The sequence below is a fragment of the Dryobates pubescens genome, chromosome 2, assembly GCF_014839835.1.
Source record: "Dryobates pubescens isolate bDryPub1 chromosome 2, bDryPub1.pri, whole genome shotgun sequence".
NCBI lineage: Eukaryota > Metazoa > Chordata > Aves > Piciformes > Picidae > Dryobates > Dryobates pubescens.
This window is the reverse complement of record NC_071613.1, coordinates 26740660-26759156: the sequence shown is the minus strand read 5'-3', so window position 1 is coordinate 26759156 and position 18497 is coordinate 26740660. Positions and strand designations below refer to the sequence as shown.

Sequence of the window (18497 nt, the reverse complement as noted above, 5' to 3'; positions counted from 1 at the left end):
TCTTTCTGATTCTTTTTTAGGGGACTGGAATTCTGCTTTCGGAGGATGACACAGTCTATGAGGGGGAATTTTCAGATAACTGGACTCTGAATGGAAAGGTTGGTATTATGGTTGTCATTTGTAAATTGTTACTATCTTAAAGTCTCCTTCTTTGTAGTTTGGTTCCTGGTGGATTTTAGTTAAATGTTTTTTATTATCTTCTCTCAAGGGAACACTGACCTTGCCCAATGGAGATTATATTGAAGGTCTCTTCAGTGGCGAATGGGGATCCGGAATAAAAATCACAGGGACCTACTTCAAACCTAGCTTGTATGAGAATGAGAAGGACAAACCTAAAGCATTGTGAGTGTTGAATAAGAAGTAATTTCTCATATGGTTCAGTAATACTTAAGAACATAACTAATGTCCTTTTCCAAAGGACATACAATCTTATACATGTAAACCTATTTATAACAGATGCATTAGGTCAATTTGCTTAATTATCTCTGGGGAAAAACATGTTCTATTTAAGTCATAACTAAGATACTTTTAAGTAGAAGCAATTTAAATTTAAAGAGTAGTTGGTGAAATGTCAGTATTTGGTAGCGTACATAGGTTTATAGTACTAATGATAGTTGTATGGGTTTTGGTATCTTTGAAGCATACTCAAATTTCGGATTAAAATGGAAAACACAACTCTAATGTTTTTACATTGATTACTTCTCAGTGTGCTTCCTGAAGCATTCACTGGTAATTTTTGGCAGTGCTGACACCTGCAACAAGATGCAAACTTAAACAGACTTCTGCTGAACTGAACACTTGCAACCTTAGCAGCTGTCTGCTTTTTATCCCAGTAGGGAGTCTATGAAGAAATGTCAGTACATGTTTGTGAAGACTGCTTGCGAAATAAGAGTTTCATCTACCCGCTTCAGGCTCTCTTGAAGTTGAAAATCTCCTGGTATAATCTGTGAAAAACCTTAGATCCAACTTTTTCTTTGTGAAACTAGAAGCAGTCTTGCTGGTTATCTCAAACATGGTGGAAAGGAATATTAAAGAAAAGTTTGACCATTTCTGACATTTGATTTAAATCAAGCTGAAACTGTTAAGTCTGACAGCATTTATTTGCTTTACAAAAGCTTTTCAAAGCTCTACGTTTCATTGTCTGAGAAAACTGTTCCTCTATAGGAAGAACAACAGTTCTTGGTTTTCTTTTGGCCATAGAGAATCCCTGAGCACTGGCTGTCAGTGAACAGATGGCTGAGCTGTTTACTCTCTACTTGCACATCCCTAACATGTCATTCAGCATCATCTATAGATACTGGTTTAGGGGCAAATATCATGTCTATCCTTGGTATTTATTTGTGTACCTATGCTATTCCAGGACAGTCAGATATTTGGGACATAATTTTCCTATGTCTTTGTTACATGAATGTGTCCTGAGCCTTCTGAATGAATATGAATGGTGAAGATAAGCCCAGTCAAGTGCAGTATGTCCTGACGTTTTTAAAATAAACCCAATCATTCTGTGTTTAAACAAACATCTCCTGGAAGAGTACAAGAAAGATTAAGATTGACTTGTTGAATTAATAAGGTTCATAGTTGTTCCCACATGTAGGTATGTAAACATTTTAATCTTGTAATGTTGTAATATGTTATATAAATTATGTTAGTTAACAAGGAGAAAAATAAGTGTAGCTTCTTGGAAGTTCTTTTAAAAAGAAGGTGAGAAATGACAAGTAGTAAGTTTTAGCTTTAGTCTTATTGATAAACTGGGTCCACAGTAGAGACTCTTAAGTATATTAGCTGAAATCAACATGAGCTGTAGGTGGTCTTCCTAGCTGAATGTTCTGTTTCTTCACTGCCCATTTTAACAGACTAACTGGTCATTTTGTTAGGCGCAAGCTTGGGATCCTGGCAGTACCTCCTGATGAGAAATGGAAGGCAGTATTTGAAGAATGCTGGAACCAGCTTGGTTGTGAGAGCCCGGGCCAAGGGGACAGGTGGAAGGCTTGGGACAACATTGCAGTGGCTTTGACTACCAACCGGCGGCATCACAAAGACAGGTTGGTTCCAAGAGAGTGTTGTCAGTAAGACAAGGGAAGCGTTGAGAAAACCTGGAATTGCACACTAGTTGGAAGTAGAAAACCAAAAGTTCAGTTACAACAATAAATCCTAAACAAAATCAGAGCTCTTAGTAGTTTGCACTATAACCCTTCTGAGGTATACTGATGCTTAGTTTAGTTGCTGGCTTCAAAGTGTTTTTCCTGTTATATGACTTGAATAATCTGTACAATGTCTCTGTCATTTTTATAACTGCAGCCCAGAAGTATTGAGCCGCTCGCATACTCAGACACTGGAAAGTTTGGAATTCATTCCACAACATATTGGTGCCTTCACACTGGAAAAATATGAAAATATAAAGAAATATTTGATAAAGGTCAAGCTTGTTTTGTAGTGTCTTTCCTTAATTCCTTCCTTATTTGCACTCTTGTGACTTATGTTATATTCATTCATGCTTGCTTACGACTTCCTAATTTATTGAATTAAAATCTACAGCTAGGACTAAAATCACTACATAAGTAATGGAATACTACCATAAAGTCAGTTTCTGCTGAGTTACTGTTTTAATTCTTGTATGTTGGATCCCAGCAAAATATCTTGAAATACTCATTAATTATTGCAAGTTAATATTACTGCACAGATGACTATTCCAAGTAGCACCATAGGTTTTTGTATTTTCTTGACTCCTCTTTGAGCTGTATTCAGCTAATACAGAATTTTTCTACACATGGCAATTTGTTAAATACAGCCCACTAAAACAATTGATTTGTACTGTTTAATTTTTTTCAAAGCCTATTGTTGGATCTCTAACCCATCTGTCTTGACCTGACTGGCCAATTCATGTCTTTCATCTCAGGCTTGTGATACTCCTCTCCATCCATTGGGCAAGCTGGTAGAAACACTAGTAGCTGTCTACAGAATGACCTATGTTGGAGTAGGAGCTAATCGACGCTTACTGCAGGAGGCTGTAAGAGAGATAAAGTCCTACCTCAAACGCATCTTCCAGTTGGTTAGGTAATGAGACTCCAATTTTCAAGTCAAACTACTGCGGAATTAATGAGAGCTGTCTCGTGAACTCAAACTGTCCAGTGTTTATATGCAGTCCAAGTGTGCCAGGATCTTTACTCTGTTTTCAGTTGCTTATATTTCCTTAACCTTTTTAAGGAGACTTGAATATTCTGTCCAAATAGAAGTCTACACCACAGTGTATTGCATACCACAGTGTACTTCAAAATGTGTCTGTAAGATACTTGCCTTGAATGTGGATATCCATGCTCTGAAAAGCCTGCTCAAAGGGTGCAGAAGATGGGGAATGAGGACTTGCAGCATATTCTCCTGAAGTTCTTATCAATGGATTAGCAGTGTTCCCATGATGTGTTTGCTTAATTCTTGAGAGCAATTACAGCTTTGATTTGGTCTTGCCAATCTGAAAGAAGACCTACTCCAAATTCTTTAACTGTTAATAGCCTTGTTGGGAGGAAAGATATCTTTGGCATTGGAGAGGTTGGCACCACCATGTATTATTTCCGTTGACTCTTCTCTCCAATCTGGCTTTGTAGAAACTTACTGAAATGAAATTCTGTTCTGTGTATTGCCATTTTAGGTTCTTGTTTCCTGATCTTCCGGATGAGGGCAGCACAATTCCATTTCAGCCAACAGAGACAAAAGGAAGGCGATCATTTTGCAGTGGGAAATCTGACTCCAGATCAGAATCTCCTGAGCCAGGGTACATAAAATCAACAAATAAATAAGAAGAAATGAAGGATTAATTTTATTTCAACTTGCAGCTTTTTGTTGAGTGGGGAAAGAAAGATAAGCACATTTAACTTAGGGATCTAAGTAGATCTTTCGGGTTTGTTTCCTTTTTAGGTGTGGGAGTTCTTTTGGGGGTGGTGGTTTTGGTTTTTTGTTTGGTTGTTCTTTGGTTTGGGGATTTTGGGGTTTTGTTGGTGGGCTTGGCTTTTTTGTTTGGTTGGGGTTTTTTTGTTTTGTTTTTTTTAATCCCTTTGATTTTGTTGTGGGTAAAAAAGTTCAGGCTTCAGTGTAGGCTTGAGAAAACTATTTGGGATATAAGCACTGGGTGTAATGCAGGTCCAATGCACATACACTGTGTCACAAATAGCCAGTCACATGGAGCTCACCCTTGAGGTCATCCTTGTCCTGTCCACAGCAGTCCCAGGTGTGATCAAAACAAGCAAGAGGGATCAGCAGAGGTAGTCTACTGAGAAAGGATCCAATGACCTGTGTAGATGGCATTAGTAGGCACCTCAATTTCAGGTTTCCCTACTAGGATTGCAGCTTGATCGTATGTAACTACTGAGTTTATGGAGCCCAAAATGTGAGTGGATCTAGTCAGGTAACTTGGTGATTTTTAGCCTATTTTCTAGACAGTGCTTTTGAAGGTAAAAATCAGTTTTAAGCAGAGTGGCTCAGAATGGGGGCCAAATGATCAGCATGAGGATACAGGTAAAGCTTTAGTGTAGTACAGTATTCAGCTTTCACATTAACAAGGAAGAGAGGCAATGTTCTGTTTAAAACACTTGTACCACAAAACCCTTGCACTGTTACCACTCCCTCCACCCCAAATCTATCTGTGGGTGGACTATAAATGAAAATTACTCTTTTTTTTTAACACAGATAATATTTGATGAATTATTATTCAGTGATAAGCTTACACTAAACAAAATATTTGCTCCAATGATTCTTTTTCTTTGTTATAAATAATTAGGTTTTTAAAAAGTCTTCCTCTTCAAACCACCTTCCTCTGTTCTGTTTGGGTTTTGGTTTTTGTTATAGCTATGTAGTAACCAGTTTTGGTTTGCTGCTCCCTGTGTTACTGCCACGACTCTATCCTCCCCTGTTTATGCTGTATGCATTGGACAATGAGCGTGAGGAAGATACCTACTGGGAATGTGTTTTACGTCTAAACAAACAAACTGATCTGGCTCTTCTGGGTTTTCTTGGAGTGCAAGTGTGAGTATGCTTCAGCAACAAAACAGAACTTACATTGTGGCATATCATTTATAAAGCAACTGAAAGACCTCCTATTGACTTAAGTGATTTTGTTGATTAAAATGTATCAAAACATATCCTCAAGCTAGTTAGTATGCTTGAAAGTCTGAGTTAAAACTTCCCTCTTCCTTTGGAAGAGGGAGTTGAGGGAGTAATGGTGGAAATTTGCATTACTGCAGAACCAGAGTGAGACATTTCAAATTAGGGAATTTTCCATCTCTGTGCTAGATGTAGTAGATCCCAGAGAAAGAGTTGTATCTCATAGATGATGATGACTCATTTCAGAAGGTGAAAAATGCCTTAAGAATATGCTTTCTCAATAGACTGTGTTGGATTTATTTTTTTTTTTGCAGGAAATTTTGGCCAGAAACTGTATCCATCCTTGGAGAGAGTAGAAAGGTATGTATGTTGGGCCTTGAAATGCTTTTCTCAGAGCTTCTTTCAAGAAGCTGAGATCATGAAGTGGTCAAAGAAGTTTTGACCAATCTTTTTGCTTAAAAGATGCTCTTTTATCTTGTTTCCTTAAAATTTCTCTTCTATTTAAGAACTACATGAGGGATTTCTTCCAGTCACTGTCAGTCCCGCTTTGTCACTTACTGTCTTGCTCTGTGATGAATTTTACTTCAAGAAAATATATGCTTTGTCTCTGTTTATGAAAAGTGTGAGAATAAAAGTCTAACAAGGAAATTTTCAAGCTGCTTGGGAGTTACTGTTGTATGCTGTCTGGTTAGAAGAGTTGTGTTGTTAATCATTATCTTACTAAAAGTAGCTGAAGGCTCAGATGATAGTAGTATAGTACTCAACCTTTGTGGTCCAATAAAAGTGGTTTAATAATCACCTATTTGAACAATTTTAATGTTTACAGTGTACTTCAACTCATTTCTGTTTATGTCAGTGTACTGTTATTTGAAATGTTCCATTGTAGTCATTCAGATACTCCTGCCTTCAGGTCACCTCTTCCATGTGTATAACTGTGGTCTGTGCATATTCTGTAATAATCAGAAACACAGTTTTCATCCTAGTAGTTGCTGCACACAGATGAGATGATCTTTGATAAGAGATTGAGTGCTGCTGCAGAATCCCACCCCTGAGCATGTGGGTTCACAGCAAAACAAGTCCCTTTTTTCCCAAGTTACGGAGATTCACCTGATAAAACATGATGCAAACCTTCACTCAGACTGGAAATGTTTTTAGGTACAAGGCAAAATACTTACCAGCTGAATCCTTCACACTTCTGATTATTATTGGTTTTGGCTATAGAGCTGAGCCCTTCCACTGTGAAGTATGATGTGGCATGGATCTTCTCTGAATTATGCAGTATGTGCTGATCTCTGCAGCCATTTACCACATTTGCTAGGTCACTTCTTCAGTTAAACAGGATGGATTTTAGCCAAGACATCACATGTATCTGCTTCTTTCCTCTGTCCAGTTTCCTAATTTCTATGAATTTCTCTTTTTCCATTCATCTGTTCTCTACTGGCTTCATTCAGGAAGACTTAGACTCTCTATATATTCTTTTGCATTTGCTCAGACCTGAGTCTTTGATTGTTAACTGCTATGGCATTTTAGGTTTCAACCATTCCAGGTCTTAAAGTTCCCTCTTGATTGTTAACCATTCAGCTTTAATAATTCTTAGTCTTACTTTACCTGAAAGATACCCAAAAATCTGATTCTCATAACATACCCAAGAATTCAGTACAAGCTTTTCTGAATTTTAAATGGAACTCTTAAAAATTACACATAGGGAGATTTCCTGGATGATTTTCTTTGCTCTGGAAAACTGAAGGGAAAGGGAAAATATTTTATGTCCATGTCACATGATGCTCTGCTTTTCTGCTGAATAGGGGGGGTTTTAAACCTGAGTGATTAAATCTTCTTATGGTTACACAGGTATCATCAAATACAAAAGATGCCTGCTTTGCCTCTGCAATTGAGTGTTTACAGCAAATCAGGTAATTCTCTGAAATTTGTCTTCTAGCATTTTGCTGTTCCTGCTACAATCAAGTTTGCTTGATTTCAATCCTTCACCCATCACCTTTTCTATGTTCCCCATCAGAAGACAGGCCACCAAGACATTTCAGAGTTCCCGCTAAAAATATTGGCAAATTCTGCTAATAAGGATTTTTAAAAGGGATTTTCCCTCTTTTCCACCATGTTAAAATATCTTAAAACTGTGGAGACAGTCTCACTTGCAGTATTGTGACTCAATCCCCTCATTATAGCCTGGGGTACTACACAGGCTTGATAGCCATGGCTGGTTTGGTGTGAATGATCTGGCTTGGCTTCCTAAACACAGGCATGCTATAGCTAGCAAATTGTCTTCCTAATTTTTTTCCATCTGTATCTTCTTGCTGTTACTCTATTCTGCTTCTGCTCTCCAAATAGTACCACGTTTACCCCAGCTGACAAGTTGAAGGTGATCCAGCAAACTTTTGAAGAGATCTCTCAGAATGTACTTAAGAGTCTTCAGGAAGATTTTCTGTGGTCCATGGATGACTTACTTCCTATTTTTCTCTATGTGGTGCTACGAGCCAGGTAGGTACTATGAGCAGCATCAGTCATAAGCTGAGCATAGGGAGTAGGAGTGTTTTTACCTGTATTAAACATTGCTGCTTCTCATTACAGGACTAATTGCAAGCTTCTTGTAACTTAGCAAATTTTCTATTGTGGATGTTTGTATTGGCCTTAAAAAATTTTGAGCAGTTAACAGGGAAATTGCTGACCTAGAGAAAAGCATATTTTTTCCACAGCATTGTGTACAAAAAGCAAGAATATTCTACCATCTTTTGTTCACCTGTTCTCTTTCCTTCTCCCCCACGTGACAGGATAAGGAATTTGGGATCCGAAGTGCACTTAATTGAAGACCTGATGGATCCATATCTGCAGCATGGGGAGCAAGGCATCATGTTCACTACCTTGAAGGTATGACAATTATTCAGGGTTATTTAAAGTTTTCTCTGGACATTTATCAGTTTAGGCCACTGTATGAACATCAGGTTGCAACTTCTTTGACTTAACTTTTTTTAGCTAGGATTAACAAGGAAACTTAAATTAGAGCTTATGATAACTCAGCAATTGCAGGCACTGCTAATAAAATCATGCAATGTGCAAGTGTACTTTATTCAAATGTAACATTGGTCCTTGGTGACTGATCTGAATGCTCGCCTGGAGTTGTCATTGCCTTGCAATGTAACAAACCTGAAGTGCTGCTTTGGAGATTAGCTGTTCCAGTAACATTTAATCTAACATTGCATCATAGAATCAATAAGGTTGGAAAAGACCTCAAAGGTCATCAAGTCCAACCTGTCACCCCAAGACCTCAGGACTACTAAACCATGGCACCAAGTGCCACATCCAATCCCCTCTTGAACACCTCCAGGGACGGTGACTCCACCACCTCCCTGGGCAGCCTATTCTAATGGCTAACAACTCTCTTATTTTCTGTCTGTGTAAACTGGAAACAGTTGCAGAGGTTTTTCTCAGACCTATTAATTTTGTAGTGCTGCAAAAAGGGAAAGTTTGAGTTGTTCAAAATTTATCAACAAAATAAGCAGAATCTTATTTTCTGCGAGTGGAAGCGTTGTCTGAGGTGTTTGTATTAAGTTTGTGCTCATAGAATCATAGAATTGTCAGGGTTGGAAGGGACCTCAAAGATCATCTGGTTCAAATTCCCCTGCCATGGGCAGGGACACTTTCTGCTAGATCAGGCTGCCCAGAGCCACATCCAGCCTGGCCTTAAAAACTTCCAGGGATAGGGCTTCCACCGCCTCCCTGAGCAACCTGTTCCAGTGCCTTACCACCCTCATAGTGAAAAACTTCCTCATAACATCTAATCTAAATCTCCCCTCCTCTAGCTTGGATCCATTCCCCCTAGTCCTGTCACTACCCGACATCCTAAAAAGTCCCTCACCAGTTTTCTTGTAGGCTTCCTTCAGATACTGGAAGGCCACAATAAGGTCTGCTTGGAGACTTCTCTCCAGACTGAATGACCCCTACTCTCTCAGCTTGTCCTCATAATAGAGGTGCTCCAGCCCTCTGATCATCCTTGTGACCCTTCTCTGGACATGTTCCAGTACATCCATATCTTTCTTGTAATAGGGACTCCAGAACTGGACACAGTACTCCAGGTGGGGTCTCGCCAGAGCTGAATAGAGGGGGAGAATCACCTCCCTTGACCTGCTGGCCACACTTCTCTTGATGCAGCCCAGGATCTGATTGGCTTTCTGGGCTGCAAGTGCACATTGAGAGCTCATGTTGAGCTTCTCATCCACCAGCACCCCCAAGTCCTTTTCTTCAGGGCTGCTCTCAAGCCAGTCACTCCCCAGCCTGTATCAGTGCCTGGGATTGCCCCAACCCAGATGCAAGACCTCACACTTGGTCTTGTTGGACTTCATGAGGTTGTCATGGGCCCACCTCTCCAGCCTGTCAAGGTCCCACTGGATGGATCCCTTTCTTCTAGCATGTCAGAGACACCTCACAGCTTGGTGTCATCAGCAAACCTGCTGAGGGTGCACTCAATGCCACTGTCCATGTTACCAACAAAAATGTTAAGACTGGTTTCAGTACTGGTCCCTGAGGGACTCCACTTGTCACTGGCCTCCACTTGGACATGGACCCACTGACAGACGTTCTTTGGGTGCAGCTGTCAAGCCAGTTCTTTATCTGTTGAGTGGTCCATCCATCAACCTCATATTTTACCAGTTTGGAGATCAGGATGTCGTGCAAGAGTGCTGGACCTGATGCATATTTGAATCAGTGCTGAATGAAAAACTGGAAAAACTGTCAGCAACAGGTCAGGGTATTTATCTAGGTGTTAGAAACCTTTACTTTTCAGTTTGAGTGCTTTTAAGATGCTTAATCTTTGCACCTCTGTCCTGTAAGACAATACTTTCTTTTTTGGGTCCTTTTGTTACAGGACAAAGAAAGACTTGTGAGCAAAAACAGGTACTTCATCTTGGCAAAGCTGGAGCCTGTGAAAAGTATTCAGAGTCCCAAATCATGCTATCTTGTTTCATTAGGATTTGGACATAACTTGGAATTCAAAAACATGTTTCATTGGTCTTTAGTGAGTTTCCATGCTGGAAGATTCATGTGTTGTGTGTCACTGTGTGATCACTGCTTGTAGAAAGCCTAGTTCTTTTTCTTGGATAGAATTAACCTTTTTGTGTATGATGCTTTACCCGCTCCTGAGAACAGGTATCAATGCTAAACTGAACTTTTTTTTTTTTTTTTCCAATCCAGGCTTGTTACTACCAGATTCAACATGAAAAGCTTACATAGACCATTTACAACTGGGTTCTGTGGGATATTTGACTTAGTGAATTTCCACTAATACCCACTTCCTTCTCTGAAACGGCGCTTAGAAAATACTCCGTTACAGTTCTGTGGTTACAGATGAAAATGCTCAGTTGTTTCATCTGAATTTTCAGTTCTAAGATTGGGAAACTGCAGCCAGAGGCTATCTGTGAAGTGGTAACGAAGCGAGAGGCTTGGTTTGTCAAGTACTTACCAAGAAGAAATACTAACAGAAAGATTATTTACTCCTCCTGAAAGAACAATGCTGCAAAAAGGCATGGCATCTACATCGAGTACATGTGAGAGTCTGGACCGCATGGCTTCTAAAGCAGTGGGTTTGTTTTTATTACTCTTGGTTTGTCCACAGAGACTTTTGAAGAGATTTAATTGCACCACTGAACCATTCAGTCTTCCTGAATTAAGCTATTAAGTTTGTTTATTTAAAAAATAGAAATATGTTATTATTTATAATGGATAACCTACTTGTGTGTTTGGCTGTAAAGGTTTTGAAGCATCTGTATTGAACAATATTGCTGAGTGCAAATTATTCATGCGCTGTTGTGGAAATAATCCCACTGTTGCGGATTTCCCCAGTTCCTGGAATTATAAATATGCAGGTATTCACCATTCTTTCTAGTTATGAAATGAATGAAAGGCACTGACCACTTCAAATTTTGGCACTGAATTAAAGACTTGAAATCCATAGCGTTCAGTTTCGTTACGCTGAGGTTAGAGGACAAACACTTACACTGGAAGCCCGTGGGAGAACGGTAAAAGTATTCTTGAATAAGCTGACAATGGATTAAGTATGAGACTTTTGGCTGTTAACCTATGTGTCAGAGTGAATAAAAGCTGATCTTGTTGCATTTTTGAACATGTAGAGAACAAGCAATTTCTCTGGGGTGTGTTTGTGTGTATGTGTTCTGTGGTTTGTGGTTAACTTTATTTATACCAATGACACTAGTGGATATCTTGGATCTTGTGGATGCTGTTCCTTACCATGGCTAACTTAAAAAAAGGGGAGTGAAGTATAGATTATAAAATGTTATAATGGCTTAAATTATGTCAAAACTACCATAGATGATGCTAATCATATTTTTTAAGTAGTAGTCATGGCTAGTGTATTGGCACCAAAATGGAAAGAAAATATATGTCAAAATACTGTTTTGAACAGTGACTGTAATGTAGCAGTTTTCATAATAAAGTAAAAATGATTGGTCTTTCTGTAATTAATTATTTTTAGTTTTATGACAATCAGAGAAGGGGAAAGAGTAATTCTGGTAAGATGATGTTTAAAACTATTGTTATATTTGCAACAAAATACAGAGATAATAGATAATACGCTTCAAGTTTGCGAACAATTTTGTTAGCTTAGTCTTGGGTTTTATATTATACTGAATAATTTGAGGAGAGATAATAGTATCATTAAAAGGGAAGCTATAAAAAGACATTAATTGAAAAGGGAGGGGAAAAAAAAAAAACAGCTAAGGGTGGAGTGTATAATGAAGGAACTTCAGCACAGACTTTTTTGCTAGGTACTGTCTTCCCATGCAATCATCTCTTAGAATTTAATGTTTCTTCACTGTGAATTACGCAAAGTTGAGAACTAACACTGCAAATAATACATCTGCCTTTATGTATGCACACACACCCTCTTACAAAAAGTAGTGGTATTGCACATGAATTTAGCTTGCAGATTAATGTTACTAGAAAATCTGGGCTGGATGACTTTTTTTTTTTCTTTCTGATATATAACTCGGTTATTAGCTGAAAGAAAATCCTAGGATTAAATGTGCTTCTGACACAGATTCCATTTCGCATCCTGTGTGGGCTGTGATGCCTTAGGAATTTGGTATAGGCCAGACGTGATTTGTGTAGGAGTTAACTTGCAGAATTTCTCCAGCCGTTTCTTTTTCTTTTTCTTTCCTTCCCCGCCCCACCCCCCCTCACCCCCCCTTCTTCTTGAATTGGAAGCTGAAAATTTCTTATGCTATAGCAGAAATCCTGAAACCAGTAACCGAAGATCAGTGATCACGGATTCACATTGTCATTGCAGGCACAGCAACTGAAGACAGACCTGAAGAAATGAGTGAGTTGCTGAGAACAAAACTGTTAAAGTGAGAGAGAAAAACTGTTCAAGTGAGAGAGAACTTAAAGTAGGCTTTTTATGCAAGAAAAGGGTTAAGGGGATTTGTTCTCTTCTTCTTGGTAATGAGTAGTTCTAAGGTTAGGTTTCTGCGGATTAGAAAGCAGAGGATGTCCATAGATTAGCTAGGGCAGTGAGGTTACTTGCTCTGGAGCATCCAGCAAGTACTCTTCCTCTCTGGAAATTCTGCATGAGCTGAACATAGTGTATTCAGTGGTGTTTGCAGGTAAGAAAATACGTGCTCTACTAAATCCATTGTACTACACAGATGCATTTCCCCTGTGCAACTGTAAAATTAGTTTCTACTCATAGCTACAGCAAAGCTAATTAAACTATATCATACCCATCTAATTTCCACTACCTAAATCTTAGAGGTTTATATGAACAGGGAGCAGGAGATCAGAAGGTAATTTTTCCCTCACTCCTAAGCTTCCCAATATATTCTGACTTGAATGGCAAGTGCTATACATCAGTGATTTATTCTGCCAAAAGTAGGTTTGCTTCCTAACTGTATTTGTTTCTAGAAGCAGTTTAAGGAGCTACCTGTTCTGTTATGTTGAGATCTAAGTAAAGGAATGTGACTGATACAGAATTGTAAAACAAATCCTTTCTTTGAACTACCTAGCCAGGTATTTCTAAGCTGATTTAATATCAATGTGTTGATTTTGTCAGGTGTTTGTTGCATGGTTTGGTGGGATTTTTTTCTTAGTAAGCCAAATTTGGTTTCAGTAAAGTGCTGGAAGTGAATCTTACTGCCTCACATGATTACATGCAGTGCACCCAAGTATTCTTCTCTGAATGTGTTGCTCTGTGGTGGCATTTACTCCTATGTAAACAAGGTACTCACACCACCGCTATAGCTGTAAGTTCTTGCCTCAGAGAAAGGCAGCATGAATCATCACTGAATGTATCTGATTATGAAGAGTAATAGCATAATTGCTCCATCAACAACCTTTTAATATGTAGGTGTGATTATCTAAATGTCACAGAATGCCTTATCTGAACATACTCAAGTTTTTTGAAGGAATATGGTTTCAAAGGACAGATCTCTACCTTTGTTAAAATGCATCAATTCCACTAGTATTTTGGGTGGTTTGGGGGATTTTTGGATTTGGTTTTTTCTTTTGAGTTGAAACACTTTTGATCTTAAAGCATGCAAAAAGCAAGACAATTTTTCACACTGACTAGAAAAAAAGAAGCTGGCAGACTTTAGTGATGACACTAACCTAATTAAGCAAATTGAATGCAGGAAAAAGTCCTGAATAAGGCATGTCACTTGAGATGGGCTGAACATCTCTTACTACCATTTTGTTGCCTGCTCAGTTTGCTGGTTTATAGTGGCTTGCAACAAAAGCTTTCTTGGTGTGTTCCTAATTTGTAGTCTTCAATCTGACAAATCATTAATTTGGACAAATTTCAAGATAAATGAGTGGTTTCCCTTGTTAAAAGTGCTCAATAACCTGGTCAAGCATGTTAACCAAAGTGGCTTATGACAGCAATGGAGTTCTGAATGCCAGGTTTTAGAGGCATCCAAAATTGTTCATTTCAAGCCAACTGTATTAAAAATGGGGGTTTGGTTCCCTTACGACTCTGGCTTTGTATCAAGACCCTCTGGTATGTCTGAAAACTAGGGTCAAAGAATTGCATATTCTGCTACTGAAGGAAGAAAGCCATGTAGACCAAATTTAGAGCTGATGTTCATAGGCATGAGGTGATTAACTCACTTTGACTCTAAATTCTGGCATGCTCAGGTAAAGAAATTTTTTCTGTTGATGAGCTGCCGTAATTATGTGCAATACACGTGAATGGCAAGAACCTTACGCTGGCTGGGAGATTAGTCAGGTAAGCCTTTTAGTGAGAATTTCCATCTAATTTAGTTAGGTCCTCTCATGAGGAGACCCTGAGCCTCTGGCCTTCTAGTCTGTGTAGACTGAAATCTTGGGAAATGAAAGCACAGTGGTAGTTACACAAGTTTGTTTGAACTCCAACCTTTCCCCTTAAGCAAGCAGTTTAGTAGATCTTTTCCTAAAGAATTTCACAGAAGCCAGATACTCTTTCATTCTTCTGGTAATGACTTATTCATCATCTATTGCTGCTGGCAGTGTTGAAGCCAGGCTTCACAGTTGGAAGCTGCTTTGCTTTTGTTGTGTGAATGTTCGAAACAGCTACTAGTTTGTGAATGAGGTGAGCTGTCTTGTGAAGAATATGACAGATTGTGATGCTTGAATGCTAATTGCATCAGTGTGAGCATAAACCCTGTCGTTTCAAAATGCAACAGTGGATGGAAGGATTGCTAACTCTGTGTTTATTATTAAACCTAACAGCTCTCTGATAGCTATACTTGAGGATTTCACCCAAAAGTGCCATCAATCAACATTCAGTAGCTTTCCTAGACAAACTGTCCAAAACTTCTAAACACACTTAATTCCAGATATGTTTTCTATGGAAGCAGTGGTGATGCTAGAAGCTACAAGGCTCCATGGGAGAAAAAAAAGAATGAATTAGTCTCTCAAGTATTTTCAGGGGGTAGGAATATTGTTAGTATTGTAGCAGATTCAGAAATACTACTGCAAATGTTCCTAGTTTCTGTTTGCAGGAAGATCCTCAGTGGCTTACATTAAAATGAAATAACTGTTCAGTAGAAAGACTGTAGAATATTCTTTCTTTGACAGCAACAGGGTACCACCCTTGCTTTGGTTTAGTTCTTCCCCATTTTGAATCACTCTGCTGAATAGCTAAGAAGAAATAAATATGATCCAGCTTGCAAAGACTTTAAAAGAGACCTTGATGAAGGTATTCCTAAGACCATACTGAAGATGGTTGTGGGTTGTGTTTTGAACTCTCCTCACTTAAAATTCTTTGCTTTGTGATCATTTGTAAGAAATGCTGATTGTCAGTATGGTGACTGCCAGTGTGGTAGACATTACTTAACCAAAGCAGGTCTTAAGGTTGTGGTGCAATTTCAGTATGGTTATCACAAGAGGAAAAAACAGTCTTCTATAAAAGATGTGAGGATTTTTCCTTGCCTGTTTTAAGGTTAAGGTGTCCTCAAAATTTTCTTTTATCTAGTTAAGCCAAAAAGCTTTTGGAAATATTCCTTATATGTGTTTGCAGGGTCCCCCCTGTACTTAAAAGGCATACAGTCTGATGCTTCGAAGTTAAATAGGACAAAACCATAGGAAAAGCCAGATTTAGACTTGGAATAACTGGAGTTTTATTCTGGAGAGGATTGGGCTTTGGATGGGACATTACCATAAGTACATTTGGTTGAGAGTCATCAGGGCAGCAGAATATAGATAAAAGTTGTGTATACCTTCAGTGAACAGACTGCTCTAACATCATGCATCTGGTAACAGGCGTATAGTAACCAGTAAAGCTGATCAAAGCTGAAAACCAGAATTAGACGTGAGTTGGCCAAACATTCAGCTAGGTTACGAGAGTTGTCCTAGCTAGCCCAGCTATATCTAATAGGGTTTTTACTAATTTAGTCTTTTTGAGAGAAAAAAGATGGGCTGTTTGGAGGCTTGGGGGGGGGGGAATATATGTGATGAGATTTTGAAATCTGGATTTTTCAGTATGTGAAATATAAAATTAGGGATCAGGAGCTGGCTCCCTTGTCTGAATGTTTGGACGTGATCTATTCTTTCGTCTTGGAACTTGCTTCACTACAAAATTGTCATCTGGATTCTGACTTGGGAGTGTGCAGTTTGGTATCTGTGTAGACTATAAAGCAAAATACACATACTGCTCTACGTGGGAACCAACGATGTCAGCAGGGTCTGTCTTTAGCTCTTGAAAAACCTAGCGGGGGGGGGAAAGCTAGAGAAGCTTTGGAATTAGTAGTAACAATAGGGAATGGGGCTTGTGAAATGTAGCTAGGAAACTCCTTTTTAGGACCTAACTTGCAGATTGAGTACCCTCTGTTTGCAAATGCTTCTGCAACTGAATCAGGAGATAGGGATTTTTAGTTTCCAAAACGAGGGAGGGACAGAGATCAGGCAAGCTGAGGGTTACCTGTTTTCACATTACTGTTAAGTGAAAACTAGGAGCACCACTGTCCTTGATACACTTTGCAACATAGATCTTCCTCTTTCCTGTGTCTATATTACCCCACGGCAAAGATTTCAGTCCTGCTGCTAATGTCTTCAGTAATTAAGAAACAGGTATTCGTGACTAGATTTCTATGGCCTGCTTTGTTAAATCCATCATTAGGCAGATCAGCTCAGCTTCTTAACAAAGGGGAAGTCAAACCCTTAAAGGAAAATAACACAGACTATTGGAAATAGTTAAATAATTTCAGCTCAAAATTTAGTTGCAGTAAGGGAAGATCAAACTAATTTTGTTGGTCTTCAAAAGAAGAAATTCATAATTTTAAAAGCAATCTTTGGATTAGAATTTTGGTAAGATGTATCAGTGAGTATCCTGCAGAGGTAACTTGAAATTAATTACCAATACTCAGTAATAAAGTGTTTGAATCGTAATTTCATAGTTTCTGATATTTTTCTCTTAATTTCCACTGCCTTTTGAAAGTACTTTTATGATTTCACCAGAGAGAGGAAGCAACTTCTAAAAAGAAGTATTAAGTGCAGTAAAAGTGACAGTAATGCCTTCTGCTTTCATAAGCAGATCAAGATAATAGTTCTCCTGCTTGTGCCTTTGATGTTTTCTGCAACAGGACAATATAGAGAAAATGGCTGTCTTTTTGCTTTGCTAACTTAGGAGATAAACTGCTGTGTACTTAACAGAATTTGGTGTCACTCTGTAGATCACTGTTGCCTGAGGTAGTCAGATAGTTGATGTTACATGGTTTTTTTTTAATTTGCACTCTGAATCATCTCTTGCATGACCAGTTAAATATTTAAATCTTAAGTATAATCTTACAATACTGGTAATCATGACAATAGCTTCAAACTTGGGTTAAACGTGATTTGAAGTTATATCAGATAGGATGTAATGAAGATTTTGAATTACTTCAGAGATTCCTCATGCTTTGGACAATGCACCATATGGTGTTCCCTGGGGAATTTCCATACCTGATTGCAAAGAAGAGTTCTGAGAATTCTCTGAAGCAACCTTGTACTGCATTGTTTCCTGTTGATTGGAGAGCTTCTCCCATTTTACTCTGAGAACATTATAGGTTAGGGATAGACTGTCACAGAATTCTAAGGGAGGGAAGGAATTTGGAGATGTTTAGGTTTATTTTTTGTATGTGAAAAGCTCAGTGTGAGATGAATACAGATTAATTAGTCTAAGCTTTGGCTTCCTGCTTTGCTTAAAAATTCCTATTTAATAGTGAAAAAAAGACTATATTCTGCTTTTTATAATGAAAGCTAGTATAGGAGAGGAGTTAGATTAGAAAATAATTTACAGTCATGGAGTCATAGAATCATTTATGCTGGGAAAACCCACCCATTAGCCTGACACTACTAAATCTGCCACTCAACCTTGTCCCTAAGAACCATGTCTACATGTCTTTCAGATACCTACTCAACTACTTCCCTGTTCCAGGGCCTGACAACCCTTTCAGTGAAGAAATTGTTCCTAATGCCCAACCCAAGTCAGCACAGGATGCAGAGGTGACAGCAGCTACTGCCACAGCTTAGCACTAGATGGAGATGAACAGAGAGGTCCCACAGCCCAAGCCATTAGAAAAAGCTCAACTAAACCCACATAGTGCCAGCAGCTCTCATGAGAGCATCTCATGTGGATGGACATAACCTGGAGCAACTACAGCTCATTTTGACTCCTTCCTGGAGCACAGCAACTCCGATGGGCAGGCTGAGCATGGCATGGCAGTAGCTGCTTGCATGGGGGTCACTGTTTATGCAACAAGTGGCTTGTAGGCTTATATAAAAGGGAAGCACTGGAGGTCTCTGCCAAAATGGTGGGCACTCACCTCTGAGCCAAGACCAGTGCTTCCACACAGAGCACCCCTGGGATGTCTGATGCTCCCACCCAGACAGACCTAATGAAGAAAGAGACTTCAGGACAGACAGGAGCTTGT

The 18497-nt window shown here is 38.9% G+C and overlaps 2 protein-coding genes across 3 annotated transcripts in view; both read left to right on the top strand.

Moving 5' to 3' along the window:
• Positions 1-11618, top strand: part of ALS2 (alsin Rho guanine nucleotide exchange factor ALS2) — a 42073-nt gene extending 30455 nt beyond the window's left edge. The window contains exons 23-34 of the mRNA XM_009896476.2: positions 21-98; positions 209-342; positions 1875-2042; positions 2299-2416; positions 2897-3054; positions 3644-3766; positions 4837-5013; positions 5406-5451; positions 6943-7004; positions 7438-7587; positions 7878-7974; positions 10294-11618. Coding sequence (XP_009894778.2) covers positions 21-98; positions 209-342; positions 1875-2042; positions 2299-2416; positions 2897-3054; positions 3644-3766; positions 4837-5013; positions 5406-5451; positions 6943-7004; positions 7438-7587; positions 7878-7974; positions 10294-10332 — 1350 coding nt within the window. The 3' untranslated portion in view covers positions 10333-11618. The remainder of the gene's footprint in view (positions 1-20; positions 99-208; positions 343-1874; positions 2043-2298; positions 2417-2896; positions 3055-3643; positions 3767-4836; positions 5014-5405; positions 5452-6942; positions 7005-7437; positions 7588-7877; positions 7975-10293) is intronic.
• Positions 11619-12435: 817 nt separating this feature from the next.
• MPP4 (MAGUK p55 scaffold protein 4) overlaps positions 12436-18497 on the top strand; it is a 30240-nt gene continuing 24178 nt past the window's right edge. For both annotated transcript variants that reach the window (XM_054172808.1, XM_054172798.1), the window contains exon 1: positions 12436-12719. The gene's annotated coding sequence lies outside the window, so the exon portion shown is untranslated. The remainder of the gene's footprint in view (positions 12720-18497) is intronic.